General features: G+C 47.2%; 1 protein-coding gene across 1 annotated transcript in view; it reads left to right on the top strand.

The window, feature by feature from the left end:
* The first annotated feature begins 222 nt into the window (after nt 1–222).
* Nucleotides 223–23,213, top strand: part of ADGRD2 (adhesion G protein-coupled receptor D2) — a 57,178-nt gene continuing 34,187 nt past the window's right edge. Inside the window, exons 1-11 of the mRNA XM_087704566.1 lie at nt 223–400; nt 2,123–2,186; nt 4,607–4,840; nt 6,324–6,962; nt 11,357–11,452; nt 11,878–11,963; nt 14,344–14,625; nt 15,840–15,951; nt 17,942–18,076; nt 19,111–19,225; nt 22,994–23,099. Of these exons, the coding sequence (XP_087560692.1) occupies nt 344–400; nt 2,123–2,186; nt 4,607–4,840; nt 6,324–6,962; nt 11,357–11,452; nt 11,878–11,963; nt 14,344–14,625; nt 15,840–15,951; nt 17,942–18,076; nt 19,111–19,225; nt 22,994–23,099 (1,926 nt within the window). The 5' untranslated portion in view covers nt 223–343. The remainder of the gene's footprint in view (nt 401–2,122; nt 2,187–4,606; nt 4,841–6,323; nt 6,963–11,356; nt 11,453–11,877; nt 11,964–14,343; nt 14,626–15,839; nt 15,952–17,941; nt 18,077–19,110; nt 19,226–22,993; nt 23,100–23,213) is intronic.

Here is a 23,213-nt window from a genome sequence, read left to right as displayed (position 1 = left end):
TGCGCGCAACAACCGTCGGATTCGGGGGTCGCCCGTAAGACTGGGGGTGGTGGTCTCCGCAATCAGGGTGAGGGGTGGGGATATGCGACGCCCCCTGCTCTCTCCGGCCGCGGAAGGGGGGAAGAAGGCGAAGCAGTAAAGCTGGAGGGGCCGCTGTGGGTGTAGAAAGTCCCTCCAACTTGCCCGCCTAGCGGTTCCGACGGCTGGGGTCTGTGGAGCCCCTGTCCTGGCCTTGGAAGCGGCTGAACGCCTTGGCTCTCCCCCTCCTCCCGCACCAGAGACAAAACGGCCCACCGACTGGGGTCGCTCCGGGAGAGGCAGCCTTCCCTTCTCCTGGCGGGCGATGGCTCTTTCTCCTCGGCTGGGCTGCTGCGGAGCCGGGATTCTGCTCAGCTTCTTGGTGAGTTTGGCACCTGCCAAAGAGGCGTCACCTCCTTGGCTTGTTGGGGGTTTTGCTTTGAACCCATGGGGGGGGGGGTTCCATATTAGTAGCCTCCTGATTAACAGAGTGGGAAGGGATCTTGTAGGTCATCTAGTCCAACACCCTGCCAAGCAGGAGACTCTACACCCCCTCCTCCCGTCTTCTCTTCCCTAGACTAGCCTTGCCAAGTTCCTGCAACCGTTCTTCATCTGTTTTAGTCTCCAGTCCCCTCATCATCCTGGTTGCTCTTCTCTGCACTCTTTCTAGAGCCTCAATATCCTTTACAACTTAACAGAGTTGGAAGGGACCATGTAGGTCATCTAGTCCAACCCCCTGCTCAAGCAGGAGACCCTACACAATTTCTGACAGGTGGCAGTCCAGTTTCTTCTTGAAAGCCTCCAGGGATGAAGCTCCCACAATTTCCGAAGGCAACTTCTGTTCCATGGGTTGATTGCTCTCACAGACAGAAAATTCCTCGTTATTTCTAGGTTGAATCTCTCCTTGTTCAGTTTCCATCCATTATTCCTTGTATGGCCTTTGGGTGTCTTGGAGAATAGCTCGACCCCCTCCTCTCTGTGGCAGCCCCTCAAATATTGGAAGACAGTATCCTGTCTCCCCTGGTCCTTCTCCTCACTAGACTAGCCATGCCCAGTTCCTGCAACCGTTCATCGTATCTTTTAACCTCCAATCCCCTTATCATCCTGGTTGCTCTTCTCTGCACTCTTTCTAGAGCAGAGGTCCCCAAACTATGGCCCGCGGGCCAGAGACGGCCCACCAAGGCCATTAATCTGGCCCACGCGAGACCACGAGGCTGCCCTGCCTTCATCACCCCAGCTACCTGGTGACCCTCACCCGCCTTCTGGGGTCTGAGGAGGCCAAAAACGGACCCCGTTTTGGACGGCAGAGTGATATTGGAGGCTGGGGATTCCAAACATGGGTTCGTTTTTTGGCCTCCCCGGCCTGGGGTGGGGGAAGGGAAGGAGGGGGAGAGAGAAACACACACACACACGCACACGCATACACACACACACAGAGAGAGAGAGAGAGAGAGAGAAGTCCCTCACCCACCCACCCCAAGGCAGCCACATCCCTTCACCAACCTGCTTTCCATCCCCAGGAGCATAACAAATTAAACTTTTAATTTGTGTGTATCGTTTACTGGACTGCTAAATTGGCCACATCCATGCAGTCACATGACCACCTAGCCACGCCCACCCAGCCAGTCCGGGCCCCCCAACAGCCTGAAGGACCATGAATTGGCCCCCTTTTTAAAAAGTTTGCAGACCTCCAGTCTCAACATCCTGTTTTATAGTGTGGTGTCCAAAACTGGATTCAGTGTTCCAGATGTGGCCTTATTAAGGTTTTATAGAGTGGTGTTAGGTATCCAACATTACAAATTACGTTTGGTCCGGACATTCCCCCCCCCCCCATAAATAAATACCCAGAAAACCTTTTAACAGATAAGCAGAGTTGGAAGGGACCTTGTAAGTCATCTAGTCCAACCCCCTCCGCCCAAGCAGGGTTACCAGCTAGTAATATTGGAAAGAGGGCCTTCCTCTCATTTAGAGGGCTTCAGGCGGGGGGGGGAAACCCAGAATTTGGGAACTTGCATTTTGCAAGACCAGAGCAAGTGGGGAGGGGTGTTTCCTTTTGCAGAAGGTGGTCTCAAAAGTCTATTTTTCCACCACCCCCTCCCTACAGGTCATCCTTTCCTGGATGAAGACGCTGGCCTTCACCATACCGGCTGAAAACCACAAAACGAAAGGTCTGCATCTCCCAGTTTTCTCTAACACAGTGTTTCTCAACCTTGGCAACTTGAAGATGTCCGGACTTCAACTCCCAGAATTCCCCAGCCAGCATTCGCTGGCTGGGGAATTCTGGGAGTTGAAGTCCGGACATCTTCAAGTTGCCAAGGTTGAGAAACACTGCTCTAACGCATTTCCATAAATGCCAGTCCTCCCTTGGCTTGCCAACGGTTTAAGCTCCCCTCCCTCCACCTGACCTTTGGGGGAGGGGGGAAATACCACACACCCCCAAACCAAAGGTTTGGTCAGCTCTCCCTCGGGAGTCCTGACGGTGGTTACTTTGTGCTCCCCAGAGGGAATAACCCCAAGGGAAGAAGTCCGCAGTAAGTTCTAGAGAACATTTTGGCTGTCCTTCTCTCTCTCCGTCTCCACCGGAAGGAAGGGGAGCTAAGGCATGGATCTTAAACACTTCTTTTGGGTGGGGGCGATAGAAGTGGGGATGTTGCCCCAGGCTGAGAGGCAATTGGTGAGAAGAGGACCCAGGGAGTGGAGGCATGTGGGCCTTTCTCTAGAAGCAAGAAGATAATGTCCCATTTTCCTTCTTCTTCTCCATCTCCATGTTCATCACCCCTTCATCAACCCCTTCTCCTCCTCCATCGTTATCATCTTTCCTCTTTCTCCTCCTGCTTCTTCTCCCTCTTCTTTTTCATGCCCAAGTCCACCACACCATCATCACCCCATCATCATCATCACCATCACCATCACCATCACCATCACCCCTCTTTCTCCTTCTCCTTCTTTGCCTTCATGTCCATGTCCACCATGCCACCATCACCCCTTCTCTTTCTTCTCCATCACCATCATCTTTCCTCTTTCTCATCTTGCTTCTTCTCCTTCTTCTTCATGTCCATGTCCACCACACCTTCATCACCCCTTCTCCTTCTTCATCGTCATCATCATCATTCCTCTTTCTCCTCCTTCTCCCTCTTCTTCTCCATTTCCACCACACCTTCGTCAACCCTTCTCCTTCTTCATCATCACCATTCCTCCTTCTCTCACATTCTGCTTCTCCACCTCCTTCTTCTTTAGGTCCATGTCCACCACACCATCATCACCCCTCCTCCTCCATCATCATCATCATCATTCCTCTTTCTCCTCCTGCTTCTTCTCCCTCTTCTTTTTCATGTCCATGTTCGCCATCATCACCCCTTCTCTTCCATCATCATCATCATTCCTCTTTCTCCTCCTGCTTCTTCTCCCACTTCTCCTCCCTCTCCATGTCGATCACATCATCATCACTTCTTCTCCATCGTCATCATCATTCCTCTTTCTCCTCCTGCTTCTTCTCCTTCTTCTTCTTTTATGTCCATGTCCACCACACCATCATCAACCCTTCTCCTTCTTCACCGTCATCATCATTCCTTTCTCCTCCTCCTCCTTCTCCCTCTTCTTCTCCATGTCCACCACACCATCATCAACCCTTCTCCTTCTTCATTGTCATCATCATTCCTCTTTCTCCTCCTCCTCCTTCTCCCTCTTCTTCTCCATGTCCACCACACCTTCATCAACCCTTCCCCTTCTTCATCGCCATCATCATTCCGCTTTCTCCTCCTCCTCCTTCTTCTTCCTCTTCTTCTCCATGTCCACCACACCTTCATCAACCCTTCTCCTTCTTCATCGTCATCATCATTCCTCTTTCTTCTCCTCCTCCTCCTCCCTCTTTTTCTCCATGTCCACCACACCTTCATCAACCCTTCCCCTTCTTCATCGTCATCATCATTCCTCTTTCTCTTCCTCCTCCTTCTCCCTCTTCTTCTCCATGTCCACCACACCTTCATCAACCCTTCTCCTTCTTCATCGTCATCATCATTCCTCTTTCTTCTCCTCCTCCTCCTCCCTCTTTTTCTCCATGTCCACCACACCTTCATCAACCCTTCCCCTTCTTCATCGTCATCATCATTCCTCTTTCTCTTCCTCCTCCTCCTTCTTCTCCCTCTTCTTCTCCATGTCCACCACACCATCATCAACCCTTCTCCTTCTTCATCGTCATCATCGTTCCTCTTTCTTGTCCTCCTCCTTCTTCTCCCTCTTCTTCTCCATGTCCACCACACCTTCATCAACCCTTCTCCTTCTTCATTGCCATCATCATTCCGCTTTCTCCTCCTCCTTCTTCTCCCTCTTCTCCATGTCCACCACACCATCATCAATTCTTCTCCTTCTTCTTCTTCATCATCATCATCATCATTCCTCTTTCTTCCCCTGCTTCTTCTCCTTCTCCTCCTCCACCTCCTCCACCTCCTCCATCATCATCATCATCCCTCCTCCTCCTCCATCATTATCTCCTCCATCTCCACATTCCAAAGTGCAACTGGTTGTCGTGGCTTCAGAGTTTGGGACACCTCCTTTAACCCTTCTTCTCCCTGGTTGATTTTCTCTCCAGGCTCCGGTCCCTTCCCTCTGGTGATCGAGACCCCAACAGCGGTCTATGAATTTGTGTCTGATCCGCTGGACTGGTGGCATGCCAATGTCTACTGCCAGCAGCGTTTCGCTCAGTTGCCCACGGAGAACTGGGGGGACGAGCTGTCCTCTCTGGGCCAAAACCTCTCCCGCCGACTCCAGAGCACCGTCTGGTTAGACGACGAGGAGCTCCTGCAGCGGAAGCCAAAGCAAAGACGTGAGTAGAAGAGCCCCATCCACCAGTTGCAACTTTGGGGTGGCCGGTGGTGACCGAGAGGTCCTGAGGTGATAGGCGTGATCCCTTGGATTTAATTCTCCCCATAACCTAGGTGAGAGGAGGGAGGAAGAGGAGGTCTGTAAGCCAATAGTTCTGGAAGGGATCTGGCCTTAATCCTTCTTAGAGTCAGAGTTGATCACTAATCAAAACTGGTTCAAGAGACCTTAGTGTTTCTGAGCAGAAGTATCTTCTCCTTCTCCTCCTTCTTGTCTTTCTCTTCCTTCTTTCCTTCTTCTTATCTCTCCTTTCTTCCTCCTTCTCTCCTTCATCCCCTCATCTGTCTTCTCCTCCTCCTTCATCTTCATCTATCTTCTCTTTCTCCCCATTTCCACTACTTCTTCTCCTTCCCCACCATTCCACCTCCTCCCTCCTTCTCCTCCTCCTCCTTCTCCTCCTCATCCTCTTCCTCCTACTTTTCCTCCTCTTCCTCCTCCTCTTCTAATTCTTTCTTCCTCATCCCTTCTCTTCCTCCTCCTTTTCCTTTTCCTCCTCTTCCTCCTTCTCTTTCTCATCCTCTTCCTCCACTTCCTTCTCCCTGTCCTTCTCCTCTTTTCTTTTTAATTTAATGTATATCTCTTCCTCCTTTTCCTTCTCCTCCTCTTCCTCCTTCTTCTCCTCCTCTTCCTCCACCTGTTCCTCCTCCTCTTTCTTCTCCCTTTCCTTCTCCTCTTCCTTTCTTTTTAATTTAATTTATATCCTCTTTCTACTTCTCTTCCTCATCCTCCTCTTCCTCTTACTTTTCTTCCTCCTTTTCCTCCTTCTCTTCTAATTCTTCTCTTCCTCATCCCTTCTCTTCCTCCTCCTCCTTTTCCTTCTCCTCCTCTTCCTCCTTCTCTTCCTCCTCCTCCTTCTCTTTCTCATCCTCCTCCTCTTTCTTCTCCCTTTCCTTCTCCTCTTCCTTTCTTTTTAATTTACTTTATATCCTCTTTCTACTTCTCTTCCTCATCCTCCTCTTCTTCCTTCTCTTCCTCCTCCTCTTCCTCCTCTTCCTCCTCCCTCTTTCTTCTCCCTTTCCTCCTCTTCCTTTCTTTTTAATTTACTTTATATCCTCTTTCTACTTCTCTTCCTCATCCTCTTCTACTTTTCTTCCTCCTCTTCCTCCTCCTCTTCCTCATCCCTTCTCTTCCTCCTCCTCTTCCTCCTCCTCTTCCTCCTTCTCTTCCTTCTCCCTTTCCTTCTCTTCTTTTCTTTTTAATTTAATGTATATCCTCTTCCTCCTCCTTCTCTTCCTCCTCCTTCTCTTCCTCCTCCTTCTCTTCCTCCTCCTTCTCTTCCTCCTCCTCTTCCTCCTTCTATTCCTCCTCCTCCTCTTCCTTCTCCCTTTCCTTCTCATCTTCCTTTCTTTTTAATTGATATCCTTCTGTAGGCCTCCTTCCCCAAACGAAAGGCTCCTAACCTTAATTTTTGCCCCAATTCCCTCCAGGCGTCCACTCGCCCTCCATCCTGATATTCAGGAACAAAACCGACACCAAGTTTGTGAAGGTCCTGGCTGACTTCCCAGCAATGGCCGCCGTAAGCGCTTGTGGCCACGTCCAGTGGGACCCCGCGGCCACCGAGGTCTCGACCGTCTTCTCCTACGCGGTCCCAGCCTTCACCAATGAATTCCAGCTACGTGGCATCGTCGACAAGGACAACTTCGTCAAGTTCGCCATCATCCTCCACGGCCACCACTCCCCTTACCTGCCGGTCTTCCGCAGGGACACCGATTGGCACCACTTCTGCGTTACGTGGCAGCAACCCAACGGCTCGTGGGCCATCTATGCCGACGGGAAGCAGAAGGCCTTGGGCTCTGGGCTCGCCCCTTCTCGGGCCATTGATGGCCACGGGACGTTCATCATCGGCCAAGATCAGGACTCTCTGGGAGGCACTTTCAAGGAGAAGGAATCCTTCAGCGGGAACCTCACGGACCTTCAAGTTTGGGGCAGGTCCCTCAGTCCAGAACTGGTGGAGAAAGTCCGCTCCTGCGTGTCCATCCGGGAAGGTCTGGTCTTTGACTGGAGGGAGGACGTCTTAGAAGTGGAAGTCAGCGTTCAAGAGGCCACGGCGAAGCTCACCTGCCCAGGTGAGTCTCCCTTGGGGGTGTTGCGGTGGCCAGCCAGTGGAGCTGGCAGCCGATTCGGACAGTGAGGAGGTTGGGGAAGAACCTGGGCCAGTCCTGGAGTCTGGGGGAGGCTCTTTCTATTCTCTTGAAAGGCTTTTTTTTAGTTTTGGTTCTCTACGTACAATTATAGGCATACTTTCACATAGTTATTCTTCTTTTTTACGTTCGTCCTTCCTATACATTTGTCATTCCATTTACAGGGTTATAATGTACCATTTGGGTTGCTTTGTTTATCATCCCTCACCTGTTTTGACACCCCCTTATTTCCCCTTTTTTTCTCCCTCCCTCCCTTCTCTACTTTCTTCCTTCCTCTCCCCCTTCCCTCCCTTCTTCCCTTACCTCTCTTCTACTCCTACTCTTCCTCTTCTCCTTTCTGCCTCTCTCCTTCTCTTTCTCTCCCTTCCACCCTCCTCTCTCTACTTCCCCTTCCTTCTTCCCTTACCTCTTCCCTACTCCTACTTTTCCTCTTCTCCTGCCTACCTTCTCTCCTTCTCTTTCTCTCCCTTCCACCCTCCCCTCCTTTCCCTTCCTTCTTCCCTTACCTCTCTTCTACTCCTACTCTTCCTCTTCTCCTTCCTATCTCTCTCCTTCTCTTTCTCTCCCTTCCACCCTCCTCTACTTCCCCTTCCTTCTTCCCTTACCTTTCTCCTACTCTTCCTCTTCTCCTTCCTACCTTCTCTCCTTCTTTTTCTCTCCCTTCCACCCTCCTCTACTTCTTTCTTCTCTTACCTCTCCCCTACTCCTACTCTTCCTCTTCTCCTTCCTACCCTCTCTTCTTCTTTCTCTCCCTTCCATCCTCCTCTCCTTCCCTTTCTTCCTTCCCTCCTCTTCCTCTCTTCCTCTCCTCCTCTCTTCCTTCCCCTTCCTTCCTCCCTTACCACTCCCCTACTCCAACTCTTCCCCTTCCTACCCTCTCTCCTTCTCTTTCTCTCCCTTCCATCCTCCTCTCCTTCCCTCTTCCTTCCTTCCCCCTCTTCCTCTTTTCCTCTCCTCCTCTCTTCCTTTCTTTTTTCTATTGTTGTAGGTGTCTCCTCTTCCAGCTCATTAATTTTTATTTTCTTGGGGTGGTATTTCCACAGACCCAAAAATAGTTAAATATAATTTCTTGTTCCCTTTCCTTCTTAAATCTATTTTGATTATGTTTTTCCCCCTTTCTGTATCTTACTTTTGAATACATACTCATATATAATTATTTTGCCAATTTCCCCCTCTCTTCAGCCCCTTTTCTACTTAATGGCGCATCATCTGTGTTCCATATCTTCCCCTTACTTTCTTTTCTGTATGTCTTTCTCTAACCATTCATAAGATCTTCAGTCTGGGGAAGGCTCTGACGAGGGCTCTGCATCAGAGGCAGAGATGTGGCCAGAGCCATTTGAAAGTTATCAGCTGCCTTTGGAGTTGGAGATCAGTGGGGCAGAAGAACAGTTGGAGCCTGTTCCCAGTGTGCGCATGCGCAGAGCTGCCAGGAGAAGGAAACAGCTAAAGAACAGGGGTCAACTTGGGAGGAAGGCCACAGGTGGATGGTGAATGCACCCTCCCAGAGGGAATAAAGAGGAGCGAAAGGGGAGTGGAGTTTGCAGGAGGCAATTAGTTCAATTCATTCGGGTGAAGATCTGTTCCTGACTGTTTGCCAAGGAATTGCTGCTACAGCGTGGAGTTTGGAAGATATCGGCCTGGCAGCTCTCCAAGCCTGATAAGGTCTGTGGTTGTTAATTCACCCTTGAAAGACTGTTGGCCGGGACTTTGCTGGAGAGGAATTCCCTTAACCTAAATAAAAGGGGTTTTATCGGGATGAGGAATTGGCTTCGTGCTTTGAGGAAGCCTAGGTCGGAATAGGGGGTTAATGCTACTAGTTGCCCAGAGTTACCCGTTTGAAGCCCATTGAGTGGTGCCCTGCTTTGTCCACTGGCGTAGATTGCTCCGTGGGGACTAGAGAAGGACACTCCTGGGACAGGAAACACTTTGGTTAATCTCCCAGTTCTTGGAGAATCCAACTCTCATTCTACCTCATGTCAATTCAGTTCTTGACCACAAGAACTTGTGTGTGTCTCTCTCTCTCGGCTTTTCTCCCACCGTGGATTACAAACCATGTAGGCCAAATCTGGCCCACAGATTGTCCCAAGAGGTCCACGTAGGCTTGAAGAAATGTTATGGTTTTATTTGAATTTTTTTTTTTACTATATAAAGAAAGAGCAGCATTTTCAATGTCTGTATAAACCGTGTGTTGTCTGGCTACAGTTAATTTGAGCAATGGCCATCTTCATAATAGTAATGATGTCCAGAACCAAAACTGGATGCAGGACTCTAGGTGTGGCCTTACTAAAGCTTTATGGAGTGGTATTAGTACCTCCCTTGATCTTGATTGTATCCCTCTCTTAATGCAGCTTAGGATTGTGTTGGCTTTTTGGGCTGCTGCTGCACACGGCTGGCTCATGTTTAATTGGTTGTCCACTAAGACTCCCTCTCACAGTTACTGGCACAGCAGCACAGGCAATAGGATGGAATGGGCGTCGCCCAGCAGGAGAAAGTCCTTGAGAAAAACTGAGAAGACCATCAACTGGTCACCACACTGTAAAAAAGAGGTTGAGATTCTAGAAAGAGTGCAAAAAATAGCAACCAGGATGATTAAGGGACTGGAGGCTAAATCATATGGTAGGTAGGTAGGTAGGTAGGTAGGTAGGTAGGTAGGTAGGTAGGTAGGTAGATAGATAGATAGATAGATAGATAGATAGATAGATAGATAGATAGATAGATAGATAGATAGATAGATAGATATAGTTGATAGATAAAATTAGATGGATAGATAGATGATAGATAAGATTAGATAGATAGATAAGATTATATAGATGATAGATAGATAGATAGATAGATAGATAGATAGATAGTTAGATAGATAGATAGATAGATAGATAGATAGATAGATAGATAGATAGATAGATAGATAGATGATAGATAAAATTAGATGGATAGATAGATGATAGATAGATAAGATTAGATAGATAGATAAGATTAGATAGATAGATAGATAGATAGATAGATGGATGGATGGATGGATGGATGGATGGATGGATGGATGGATGGATGGATGGATGGATGGATGGATGGATGGATGATGGATGGATGGATGGATGGATGGATGGATGGATGATATCAAAGATACAATGAACGGTTGCAGGAACTGGGCATGGCTGGTCTGGAGAAGAGAAGGACCAAGGGAGGCATGATAGCATCTTCCAATATTTGTGGGGCTGCCCCAGAGAGGAGGGGGTCAAGCTGTTTTCCAAGGCACTTGAAGGCCAGACAAGGAAAAATGGATGGAAACAGACCAAGGAGAGATTCAACCTAGAAATAAAAATGAATTTTCTGACAGTGAAAACAATCATCCCATGGAATAGAAGTTGCCTAGTGAAGTCTAGGGAAGAGAAGGACCAGGGGAGACATGACAGAAGTCTTCTAATATTTGGAGGGCTGCCACAGAGAGGAGGGGGACAAGCTATTCTCCAAAGCATCCAAAGGCCAGGCAAGGAATAATGGATGGAAATTGACCAAGGAGAGATTCAACCTGGAAATAAGGAGGAACTTTCTGACAGGGAGAACAATCAACCCGTGGAACAGAAGTTGTGGGAGCTTCATCACTTGAGACTTCCAAGAAGAGACTGGGCTGCCATCTGTCAGAAAAGGGGTCCATTTTTTGCCTCCTCATACTCCAGAAGGCGGGTGAGGGCCACCAGGTAGCTGGGGTCATGTAGGCACGGCAGCCTCATGGTCTCACACGGGCCAGATTAATGGGCCTCGGCGGGCCGTATCTGGCCCGCGGGCCGTAGTTTGAGGACCTCTGCTATAGAAAGAGTGCAGAGAAGAGCAACCAGGATGATGAGTGGCTTGGAGGTTAAAACATACGATGAACGGTTGCAGGAACTGGGCATGGCTAGTCTAGTGAGGAGAAGGACCAGGGGAGACAGGATAGTGTCTTCCAATATTGGAGGGGCTGCCCCAGAGTGGAGGGGGTCAAGCTATTGTCCAAAGCACCTGAAGGCCAGACAAGGAATAATGGATGGAAACTGAACAAGGAGAGATTCAACCTAGAACTAAGGAGGAATTTCGTGACAGTGAGAGCAATCAACCCAAGGAACAGAAGTTGTGGGAGCTTCATCTCTTGAGGCTTCCAAGAAGAGACTGGGCTGCCATCTATCAGAAATGGTGTAAGGTCTCCTGCTTGAGCAGGGGGTTGGACTAGATGACCTAATAAGGTCCTTTCCAACTCTGTTATTGTTTTTAAGTGTATTATTGTTGCTTGAATTAAGATAAGACCTTTGGAGGGGTTTTTGGTTGATCTTAAACTTGTGTTTCCACAGGCCCCGTGGAAGAATGCCGTGTTTTCAAGGTCAGCCATGGAAGCCAACATGGGCCCTGCTCCGCAACCTTACCTTTCGCCTGTCGCTACAGAAAAGGTAGGTCAATTTTGGGGGGGAGGGCCCTCCACCTTCTCAGGAGCCCCGTCCATGGGGATGGGCTGTTTGGTGAAGCTTCAGAAGATCTGGGTTGAAACCCCCAGAAGTAGTCAGCCCTCTGCTTAACAACCATCATGGGACCGAGCCATCACGTTGTCGTAAGTCATGACACTGTAAAGAGGTGACCCATCTGATTTTACGACCTTTTCTGCGGCGGTCCTGCTCTGGCTGTTAAGCGAACCAGTGCCGTAAGGTGAGGACTACCTCCCTGGAGACCCAGGATGAGTTTGGGCCAATCGTCCCTTCTTAGAAATGTACCCTAATGTATATAAAATGAAGACCTGGATGGAAAAATGAGAAATCAAAGCAAGAATGAAAATAGCTGGGCATCAAGAGAAGGTCTGTGGTCTTTTTACCCTGTCCAGATCTTTACTTCCAGCTGAAGAAGGTCCAGTCGGAACCTGTCCCGCCGTTCATCGCTCGTGTTAACGCCCAGGCGAATATGACAGTGGTAAGTCTAAGGGATCAACCAAGGGGCTCCCTCGCTGAGATTCCTGGGAATGGATCCTGGAATCTATCTGAGACATGTCCTCTCCAACCAGATGGCCCATTTCTGTTCTGACCGAGGCTGCCCAAGAGCATGAAGCAAACTCCTTGTCCCCACAAAAAAATCCTTTTATTGATTCGCTGGGAATTCTGCTCATTCACATCCAGCAAAGTCTTTCCAGGGAGGATTTACGGTCACAGACCTTATCTGGCTTGGAGAGCTGCCAGGCAGAACTTGCAAGGAGTCTGGGAGAGTCATGAACCAATGAAGTGAACTAATTGTCCCCTGCAAACTCCACTCCCCTTTCGCTCCTCTTTTATTTCCTCTGGGAGGGGCCATTCATCGTCCACCTGTGGCCTTACTCCCAAGTCGACCCCTGTTCTTTAGCTGCCACCTTCGTCTGGCAACTCTGCGCTGGGAACAGGCTGCAGCTGTTCTTCTGCCTCACTGATGTCTGACTCTGAAGGCAACTGATAACTGTCAGATGGCCCTGGCTTCCTCTCTGCCTCCGACTCAGAGCCTTCATTCGAGCCTTCCCCAGACTCCAGGACTGGCCCAGGTTCCTCCCAACCTCCTCACTGTCCGAATCTGCTGCCAGCCTCACTGGCCGCTGGTGGGCCACAACATTTTCCCAGTCGTGAAGCTAGGAAGCATCTAGGTTCTTCAAAGGATTCTTCTTATAGGATCTATAGACTTCTTTGGCTAATAGCCTCCCAACCTATCTTCTCAAGAAGGTGTAGAGACAGAGCCCCCAAGAGGCTGGTATCAAGAATACAGAGAGCCTTGCTGGGAGAGCAGAAGAGGACAGAGGTCATACCGTTGATGCAAGAGAAAGGACACACTAACTTTCTCTTGGGTGCTTTGCATGTTCTCCTCTCAGGCCAAAAATTAGGTTCGGGAAGACCATTCTGAAGTCCTCCTTCAGGATGGTTCTACCCATTCCTCCTGTAGCTGTCAAGTTGCAGGATTTGAGTTTGGCTAGTCGAAAGAAGTGGGACGCGGGGGCTCAGTGGCTAAGACACTGAGCTTGTCGATCAGAAAGGTCAGCAGTTTGGCGGTTTGAATCCCCAGCGTAACAGAGTGAGCTCCCGTGTCTTGTCCCAGCTTCTGCAGTTCAAAAGCAGGTAAAAAATGTAAGTAGAAAAATAGGAGCCACCTTTGGTGGGAAGGGAACAGCGTTCTGTGCGCCTTCGGCCTTGAGTCATGCTGCCCACATGACCACGGAGACATCTTGGGACAGCGCAGGCTCTTTGGCTTTGAAACGGAGAGGAGCACCACCCCCTAGAGTCGGGAACGACTGGCACAGATGTGCGAGGGGAACCTTTATCTTTAGTCTAAAGAAAAGAACAATTAGAGGTGGCATGATAGCAATATTCCAGTATTTCAGGGGCTGCAACAGGGCTGTCTTAAAAGCATTATGGGCCCCTGGCAAAGGAATGCACTGGGGCCCCTACAAGAACTACTCACAGGAATAAAAATATAAATGGTCAATAAAATTAAACATATATTTGTATGTTAGTATTCACTTAAAAAAATGCAGTAAAATGTAATCAATATGTTGCTGTATTTCTCCTTTCTTTCTTTTTCTTTCTCCTCCTTCCTTCCTTCCTTTCTTTCCTTCTTTTTCTTTCTTTCTCCTTCCTTTCTTTCTCCCTTCTTTCTTTTTCTTTCTTTCTCCTTTCTTTCTTTTTCTTTCTCCTCCTTCCTTCCTTTCTTTCTCCTTTTTTTCTTTTTCTTTCTTTCTCCCTTCTTTCTTTCTTTCTTTCTTTTTCTTTCTCCTCCTTCCTTCCTTTCTTTCTTTCTTTCTTTCTCCTTTCTTTCTTTTTCTTTCTTTATTTCTCCTTCCTTTCTTTCTCCTCTTTTTCTTTCTTTTTCTTTCTTTGTCCCTTCTTTCTTTCTTTCTTTCTTTCTTTCTTTTTCTTTCTCCTCCTTCCTTCCTTCCTTTCTCCTTTCTTTCTTCTTTCTTTCTTTCTTTCTTTCTTTCTTTCTTTCTTTCTTTCTTTCTTTCTTTCTTTCTTTCCACACTCCTACCCCCACGTTTCTAGAGAACCTCTAGTAAAAAAAATGCTTAAAAGTTTTTTTTTTAAAAAAAACGTTCCGAAGCTCAGCTGTGCAACATGCAATCGTCGGAACGTTCTTTTAAAAAAAATTTTTTTTAGTATTTTTTACTGCCAGTTGGGGCGAACCGGCCTGAACTGGTAGCATCTCACCCCTGGTATAGATTTCCCTCCTTAAGCAGGGGGCTGGACTAGAAGACCTCCAAAGTCCCTTCCAGCTCGTTCCTTCTGCTCTAAAGGCTTGCCCAATGTCCTCCTCCGACTCCAGCCCTCTTCCTCTTCTGCAGATTCCCGAGAACGTCTTCCAGGCACAAGTCCAAGGTGTGACTATTTCAGCCGCCGCTAATCAATTGGGGGCCGTGGAGAGGATCCTGTCCGAAGCCCAGCCTCCACCCCTGGATGCCTCTTCTCTCCTGGGTGTCTTCCAGCTGTTGAAAGAGGTGTCCGATGTGGAGGTGGAAGAACCGAGTCAGCTGGCCGCACTGGAACAGCTGGGTCAACATTATGTGGAGGTTACAGGGAGACTCCTGGAGGAGAAGATTACAGAGGATTGGTCTCAGATCAAGATGGTAAAAATAATAGTATTGGGGAAGGGTCTTTGAGAGGCTTCTAGTCTACTAAAGAGAATAGGTTCATAGAATAGAATGGAATGGAATGGAATAGAACAGAGAAAAGAAGAATGGAATAGAATAGAATGGAATAGAATAGAATAGAATAGAAAACAGATAAGAAGAATGGAATGGAATGGAATGGAATGGAATAGAACAGAACAAAACACAGAACAGGTTACAGAATAAAATAGATTACAAAAGTAGAATAGAATGGAATGGAATAGAATAGAATAGAGATAAGAAGAATGAAATGGAATAATATGGAATGGAATAGAGTAGAGTAGAATAGAATAGAAAACAGATAAGAAGAATGGAATGGAATAGAATAGAAGTATAGACTAGAGTAGAACAGAACACAGAACACAGAAGAGGTTACAGAATAAAATAGATTACAAGAATAGAATAGAATGGAATGGAATGGAATATAGAATAGGATAGGATAGGATAGGATAGGATAGGATACTGAATACTGAACACAAAACATAAAACACAAAGGTTACAGAATAAAATAGATTACAAAAATAGACCAGAATAGAATAGAATAGAGTAGAGTAGAGTAGACTAGAATAGAATTCTTTATCGGCTAGGTGTGATTGGACACACAAGGAATTTGTCTTTGATGCATATGTTCTCAGTGTATGTAAGAGATATAAATGATAAATCATGATCCTAGTCCTCATAAAAATACATTCATCATGAATCATAAGATACAACACTTAGTGATGGTCGTAGGATACTAAATAAGCAATCAAAATCACACTAGGAAACAAAATAAAATAATATGAATCATAAAGATACAAGCAAAAAGGTTATAGTTATAAGCAGAGAAGGAGATAGGGGCTAGGAAGGAAGAGAAGAAGAATAGTAATACAGTCTTAGTAAATAGTTTGACAGTCTTGTGGGAATTATTTGTTTAGCAGAGGGATGGCATTTGGGAAAAAAACTGTCCTTGTGTCTAGTTGTCGTGGTGTGCAGTGCCCTATAGTGTCGTTTTGAGGGTGGGAGTTGAAACCATTTGTGTCCAGGATGCGAAGGGTCTGTAGATATTTTCACAGCTGTAGATCTGACCGCTGTCTGCCCAACCCCTGATCAAGATTGTCCTTTGCTTGGAGTTTTGATCTAGCTGGCAACTGAGATACGGAAGCTCTTCCGATTGTCCCTGTCTTCTCCAGATCATTGGGGGACCCATGACGGTGGTAGAGAACGTGGACAAAATGGCTTCCAGCCTCCATCAGCTCTTGAGCCCCGACCGAGAGAAAGTCGCCTTTCGCAGTAAGAACGTCGGTAAGTGAGACCAAACTCTGCCCTGTCCTTGATCCGTGTTGTGGCCCTCCAGTGGTCGTTGGAGCTGGCAGCGGATTCGGACAGTGAGGAGGGTTGGGGAGGAAGATGGGCCAGTCCTGGAGTCTGGGGAAGGCTGTGATGAGGGCTCCGTGTCGGAGGCAGGGAGGGAGCTAGAGCTGTATGCCAGTTATCAGCTGCCTTCAGAGTCAGACATCAGTGAGGCAGAAGAACAGCTGGAGCCTGTTCCCAGGGCAGAGTTGCCAGACGAAGGGAAGAGCTAAAGAACAGGGGTCGACTTGGGAGTAAGGCCACAGGTGGACAACGAATGGCCCCTCCCAGAGGAAATAAAAGAGGAGCGAAAGGGGAATGGAGTTTGCAGGAGACCATTTGTTCGCTTCATTGGTTTGTGACTCTCTGAGAATCCTTGCCAAGTTCTGCAGAGATCGGCCTGGCAGCTCTCCAAGCCAGATAAGGTCTGTGACCGTAAATCCTCCCTTGAAAGACTCCATTTCTGTTCTGTTCTGTTCTGTTCTGTTCTGTTCTATCCTATCCTATCCTATCCTATCCTATCCTATCCTATCCTATCCTATCCTATCCTATCCCATCCCATCCCATCCCATCCCATCCCACCCTGCATTCTCTTCTCTTCCCTTCCCTTCCATTTATTTTCTGTTCTGTTCTGTTCTGTTCTGTTCTGTTCTATTCTATCCCATCCCATCCCATCCTATCCTGCATTCTCTTCTCTTCCCTTCTCTTCCATTTATTTTCTGTTCTGTTCTGTTCTATCCCATCCCATCCTATCCTGCATTCTCTTCCCTTCCCTTCCCTTTATTTTGTTTTTGTTCTGTTCTGTTCTGTTCTGTTCTATCCCATCCCATCCCATCCCATCCTATCCTGCATTCTCTTCTCTTCCCTTCTCTTCCATTTATTTTCTGTTCTGTTCTGTTCTATCCCATCCCATCCTATCCTGCATTCTCTTCCCTTCCCTTCCCTTTATTTTGTTTTTGTTCTGTTCTGTTCTGTTCTGTTCTGTTCTGTTCTGTTCTGTTCTATTCTATCCCATCCCATCCCATCCCATCCTGCATTCTCTCCTCTCCTCTCTTCTCAACCTTGGTCCCACAACGCTGAAAGATGTTTTTGATGCTTTTTTGGTCAGTGGCCACAAGAGGGCACTTCATCTTCACGCTGCTCAGGAACCCCATGCTTATGTGTTGGCTCAGAAGCTCATTTTTCATGGCTCCCTTATAAAGTATTTCAAAATTAATTTAACTTAGGTAGGCGCCATTTTTCTGCAAAGTGCCAGGTGCCCCTTATTTTTCTCAGCATGGAGGGGGGACTTTTGCAAGGCCCTTGAGCAGCCCTGAATAGAAATATTGGGGGGTCCCTCCACGTGTTCTGACTGAGGCTTCCCAAGAGCCTGAAGCAAACTAAAAAAAAAAAACCTTTTATTAATTTGCTGTGAATTCTGCTTATTCACCTCCAGCAAAGTCTTTCAAGGGAGGATTTATGGTCACAGAGCTTATCTGGCATGGAGAGTTGCCAGGCCGATCTCTGCAGAACTTGGCCAGGAGTTTCGGAGAGTCACGAACCAATGAAGCGAACTAATTGTCTCCTGCAAACTCCCCTCCCCTTTCGCTCCTCTTTTATGTCCTCTGGGAGGCGCCATTCATCGTCTACCTGTGGCCTTACTCCCAAGTCGACCCCGGTTCTTCAGCTGCTCCCTTCATCTGGCAGCTTTCCGCATGCCTACACTGGGAACAGGCTCCAGCTGTTCTTCTGCCTCCCTGATGTCTGACTCTGAAGGCAGCTGGTAACTGTCAGACGGCCCTGGCCCCCTCTCTGCCTCCGACACAGAGTCCTCATCAGAGCCTTCCCCAGACTCCAGGACTGGCCCAGGTTCCTCCCCAACCTCCCCACTGTCCGACTCTGCTGGCTGTTGGTGAGCCACAACAATACGCACAACCAAAGTGCCAGGTCTCTCTGCTTTCAGGGATTGAGGTCCAACGGGCAGAGCTGGGCCCAGAGAGCAATGGCGGGGGGGCCTCCCTGATGCCCACCCACCGCTGGGACCCACTGGATGTAATAGAGATCCCAGCAGAGGAAGTGGAGCGCCTGAGAGTGAGAGGTGAGGTCGCGGATGAAGGCAGGTAGGTTCTCCAGAACTTCCTCCCTTTGTTTGGATCTTTGGGCCAGAAAATCTACCAAGGCTTGGGCTGTTTCTAAGAGGTCCAAAGGAGGAAGAAGTATGGAAGAACTAACAAGAAAAACTAACAGGTACCAGTTAAGGAAAATATTCGTAACTCAGGGTTGGAATGAGAGGTCCTGAGTGCTCTCTGAGCTTGGTGGTTTTCTTGCAGACATTTCTTGACCCAACTAGGTTACTCAATCAGTGTTGGAAGGGAGTGGGCTTTATGGAGGAGGGGGAGGAAGAGCAGGAGGAGGAGGAAGAGGAGGAGGAGGAAGAAGAGGAAGGGGAGAAGGAGGAGGAAGAGGGGGAAGAGGAGGAGGAGGGGGAGGAAGAGGAGGAGGAAGAGGAGGAGGAGGAACAGGGGGAGGGAGAAGGAAGAGGAAGAGGAGGAAGGGGAGGAGGAGTAGGAAGAGGAGGAGGAAGAGGGGGAGGAAGGGGAGGAGGAGGAGGAGGAGGAAGAGGAGGAGGAAGGGGAGGAGGAGGAGGAGGAGGAGGAGGAGGACTGTGGGGTCCTTGATGCTCTCTGAGCTTGGTGGTTTTCTTGCAGACATTTCATGAACCAATTAGGTTACATCATCAGTGTTAGAAGGGCGTGGAGTTTGTTCTACATTTATATACAGTTCCTTCCAGCACTGATTATATTCCCTAGTTGGGTCATGAAATGTCTGCAAGAAAACAACCAAGCTCAGAGAGCACCAAGGACCCCACAGTCCTCCTCCTCCCCCCCTCCTCCTTCCTCTCTCCCTTCTAGCACTGATTATATTCCCTAGTTGGGTTATGAAACGTCTTGCAAGAAAACCGCCCAGCTCAGAGAGCATCAAGGACCCTCAAAATGAACAGAGGAGGCCAAGAAGGAAAAGAACGGTGGACTTCATTGTTGGGCGTCCATTTGTCTGCTGCTTGGACCACCCATCTTCTCCCCTTGAGCTTCTGTGCTCCCAGCTCCTGATGCCCTTTCTACCCTCCTGCAGGTCTGCGTCAAATCACCCTCACCCATACATGGTACAGCTATGGGGCCCTCCAGCACCTTCTCGCCAGCAGCAGTGCTGTGTTCAAAGACCCGGCTGTGTCCGACGGCGGACGGAGGTGAGTCCCCCACAACCCGGACTCCGAAGGACTCCATTCAGACAATTGTTTTCCTTTCCTTCCTTTTTTTAAACACATAATTTTCATTCAGCTTTTTACAAAACCGAAACATAAACATCAAATCCTACCTCCCTTCTTCCCGTTCCTAAGACATCGGTATATCCCCCCCCTTTTGCTCAGCATCTTTCATACTTTCCGCTCGTTTTTCATTTTCAATTCCCTCTTTGCATTTATGATTCCTAGAGCCTAATCTTTACATCTTTACAAGATTCTACTTTCATTCGTTCTTCCTATTCTCGAACCACTGATACCATTTGTCCCGTGCTATATATATAGTATTCTTTTTTCTTCTTTATCTTGCAGTTTGAGAGTTAATTTAACCACTTATGCGTAGATAATTTTTTTAATTATGTTTTCGGAGGGTACGCGTTTTATTTTCCAATTTTGGGTGTATGCTGTTCTTGCTGCTGTCAGTATATGAATTATGATAGAATTGATTTCCTTTGTAAACATTCCTCTAGTTGTCCCTAACAAATAGAGCTGGAAGGGACTTTGGAGGTCTTCTAGTCCAACCGCCTCTTTGAACAGGAGACCCTCCATCGTTCTGGACAAATGCCTGTCCAGACTTTTCTTAAAAGCCTCCCGTGATGGAGCACCCACAACCTCTGGTGGCAAGCGGTTCCACTGGTTAATCCACGTTAGGAAGTTGCTCCTTAATCCCAAGTTGCTTCTCTCCTTGGTTAGTTTCCATCCGTTGTTTCTCATTGGAAAATAATTTCACCCCCCTCCTCTTTGTGGCAGCTCCTCAGATATTAGAACACTGCCATCATGTGTCCCCCCCCCCCCAATGTCCTTCTTTTCTCTAGACTAGAGGAAAGTGGGTGGGACGGACTGAGCCCCTCTCCCACTTTCCTGCTTGTGGGATCATCTACAAGGTTTTCTCTCTCCAGCCGATTCTGCATGATGAGATCCATATTGCCCTGTCGCCCTTGGGGCGGGCTTGTCTTTCCTGCTGCTGGGCACAAGAGGGCGCTGTTGGCTTTTGTTTCTCACATGTTCTCTGTCTCTCTCTGTCTCTTTCTCTTCCTCTGTTTCTCTTTCTCTTTTTCTTTCTGTTTTTCTCTGTTTCTCTCTCTGTGTTTCTTTCTCTCTGTTTCTCTCTGTTACTTTCTCTCTCTCTCTCTCTCTTTCTTTCTTTCTCTGTTTCTCTGTCTCCCTATTTCTCTCTCTCTGTTTCTCTCTCTCTCTCTCTTTCTTTCTCTGTTCCTTTCTTTCTCTGTTTCTCTTTGTCTCTCTGTTTCTCTTTCTCTGTGTTTCTCTCTCTGTGTGTGTTTCTCTCAGTGTGTGTTTCTCTCTCTCTCTGTTTCTCTCTCTGTTTCTTTCTCTGTTTCTCCCTCTGTTTCTTTCTCTGTCTGTTTCATTCTTTCTCTGTTTATCTGTCTCCCTATTTCTCTCTCTCTGTTTCTCTCTCTCTCTCTCTTTCTTTCTCTGTTCCTTTCTTTCTCTGTTCCTTTCTTTCTCTGTTTCTCTTTGTCTCTCTGTTTCTCTCTTTGTGTGTTTCTGTTTCTTTCTTTCTGTAAGTTTCTTTCTCTGTTTCTCTTTCTCTGTGTTTCTGTGTGTGTGTTTCTGTGTGTGTGTTTCTCTCTCTCTCTGTTTCTCTCTCTGTTTCTTTCTCTGTCTGTTTCGTTCTTTCTCTGTTTAACTTTCTCTCTCTATTTCTCTCTCCCCCTCTGTTTCTCTCTCTCTCTTTCTTTCTCTGTGTGTGTTTCTCTCTCTCTCTCTTTCTTGCCTTCCCCCTACCCCCAAAAAAATTGCTGGGAAAAAGAGCAAAGAAGCACAAGTTTTGTGAATGACTCCAACTTTCACTGGAAGATTTGATTCCACCTAAGGGTGAATCGAATGGACTTCCCCAATCTGATTTACCTGTTCAGTTTGCTTATAGTTTTACTGTTTAGTCTCCGGGCCTTTAATTGTCTTAATTGCAAAGAAGAGGAACTAAGGCGATTGGGGGCCTGGAGACAAAAGCATACAAGGGCGGTTGCAGGATTTGGCGATGGCCAGTCTAGAGAAAAGAAGGACTAGGGGGGGACATGATGGCAGCCTTCCAGAATTTGAGGGGCTGCCACAAAACGGAGGGGAGTCAACTTATTTTCCAAAGCACCAGGAGGCAAGAAACAATGGATTGAAATTAATCAAGGAGAGAAGCAACCAGGAATTCAGGAGAAACTTCCTAACAGCGGGGTCAATTAAACAGTGGAACTCCTTGCCACCAGAAGTTGTGGGTGCTTCATTTTTGCTAAGCAGAGAGCTCAGGCTGCCACAGGTGCCCCTCCCCTGACACAAGTTGAGCTGGCCACGCCCACCCTGGCCCCCCAAGATCAAGCACAACACTGATGCGGCCCTCAATGAAATCGAGTTTGGCACCCCTGATTTAGGCTCTCCTGCTTGAGCCGGGGGTTAGACTAGAGGACCTTCAACGCCCCTTTATACTCTGTTATTCCTTCCTTGGTTTAGAAAACGGAATGATGATTTTTTTAAAAAAAAGTTGTTTATTTTTTATTTTTCTACAAACCCATCGTTATGCGAAGTGTGGAACCAGTTACATTTTAGTACAAATAAAACATATTAAACACTGCATTTATATTTAACACAATTCACAATCTTACAGACTTTTAGTAGTAGCAATACACACATTTAGTTGAATTGCACTCTTTCCTTAATTATTCAATATTTCAGTATATTGTTTTTTTTAATGCCAATCTCCATATTCTTCATATCACTCCTTTTACTACAGATGGAATACCAACAATCCTATTTGTTACGTTTGGCAAACTTATTTAATTCTAATAGTAATACACAGATTTACATTGAATTATACTCTTCCACTGTTCCCCCTTTCTAATTTTTATCATTTGTATTTAAAAATGGAATGGCTGATTTTTTTTTTAAAGTTTTTTTTTATTTTTCTACAAACACATCTTGTGCAAACAGTGTGGAAGCAGTTACATTTTAGTACAAATAAAATGATTCTCTTCACATTTAACACAATTACAACTAGATTTTTAGCAGTAATACGAATATTTTGTTGAATTATAATCTTTCCGTAATTATTCAATATTTCAATATATTGTTTTTTTATGCCAATTTCCATATTCTTGGTATCACTCCTTTTACTACAGAGAGACTACTGTGTTTCCTGGAAAATAAGACGGGGTCTTATTTTCTTTTGACCCCCAAAATAAGCACTTGGCCTTATTTTCCGGGAGGTCTTATTATTTTTGAGGTGCAGGAGGCGGTGAGCGTGGTCACCTCCTGGCTGCAATATTTTCGGGGAAGGCTTATTTTAGCGCATGCGCTCAACACCCCGATTGGGCTTATTATCCAGGGAGGTCTTATTTTGGGGAAAACAGTATACTAACAAACCTATTTGTTATGTTTGACGAAGCTATATAATTCTAATAGTAACATCCAGATTTATATTGAATTATAACCTTCCACTGTTCCCCCTTTCTCATTTTTAATTATGCCACTGTTGTGTTTAAAAATGGAATGGGGGATTTAAGAGTTTGGTCTACACACAGAATGGGCTCCTGCCATCTCTGGGGAGCTTTGTTGCAACTCCTGGGGGTGGGTTATGGAATGGGAAACGTTGGGCCCTTTCCCCAGTTTCCCCCGAATGTTCCTGATCGCCGTTCCTCTGCTTGTGGGGCACAGAAGGTGGCTTGGGCCATACCACCAAACCTGCTGTGCTTACCTCTTCCTCCTTAGGCATCTCAGTACCCAGGTGGCCTCTTCCATCATCTCCTCTAGCTTGGTCAGCAACTACGAGGAAATCAGCACGTCTGTGCGGTACCGTCTTCGGCATCGGGTTCAGGTGAGGCTTTGGGGGGAAAGGAAGGATGCTGGGGGAGGCAGGAGAAAGGCGAGGGGGAAGGGGGTTCCCGAAGGACGGTCCCTTTTATTCCATCAAGGTCTGTGTTTCCTTGAG

The sequence above is a fragment of the Thamnophis sirtalis genome, unplaced genomic scaffold (genome assembly GCF_051295495.1).
Source record: "Thamnophis sirtalis isolate CommonGarterSnake01/CBP01778 unplaced genomic scaffold, rThaSir2_p1.2 scaffold_2, whole genome shotgun sequence".
Taxonomy (NCBI): Eukaryota; Metazoa; Chordata; class Lepidosauria; order Squamata; family Natricidae; genus Thamnophis; species Thamnophis sirtalis.
The sequence above is the reverse complement of the archived record's forward strand: the minus strand, read 5'-3'. Positions and strand labels throughout refer to the sequence as shown.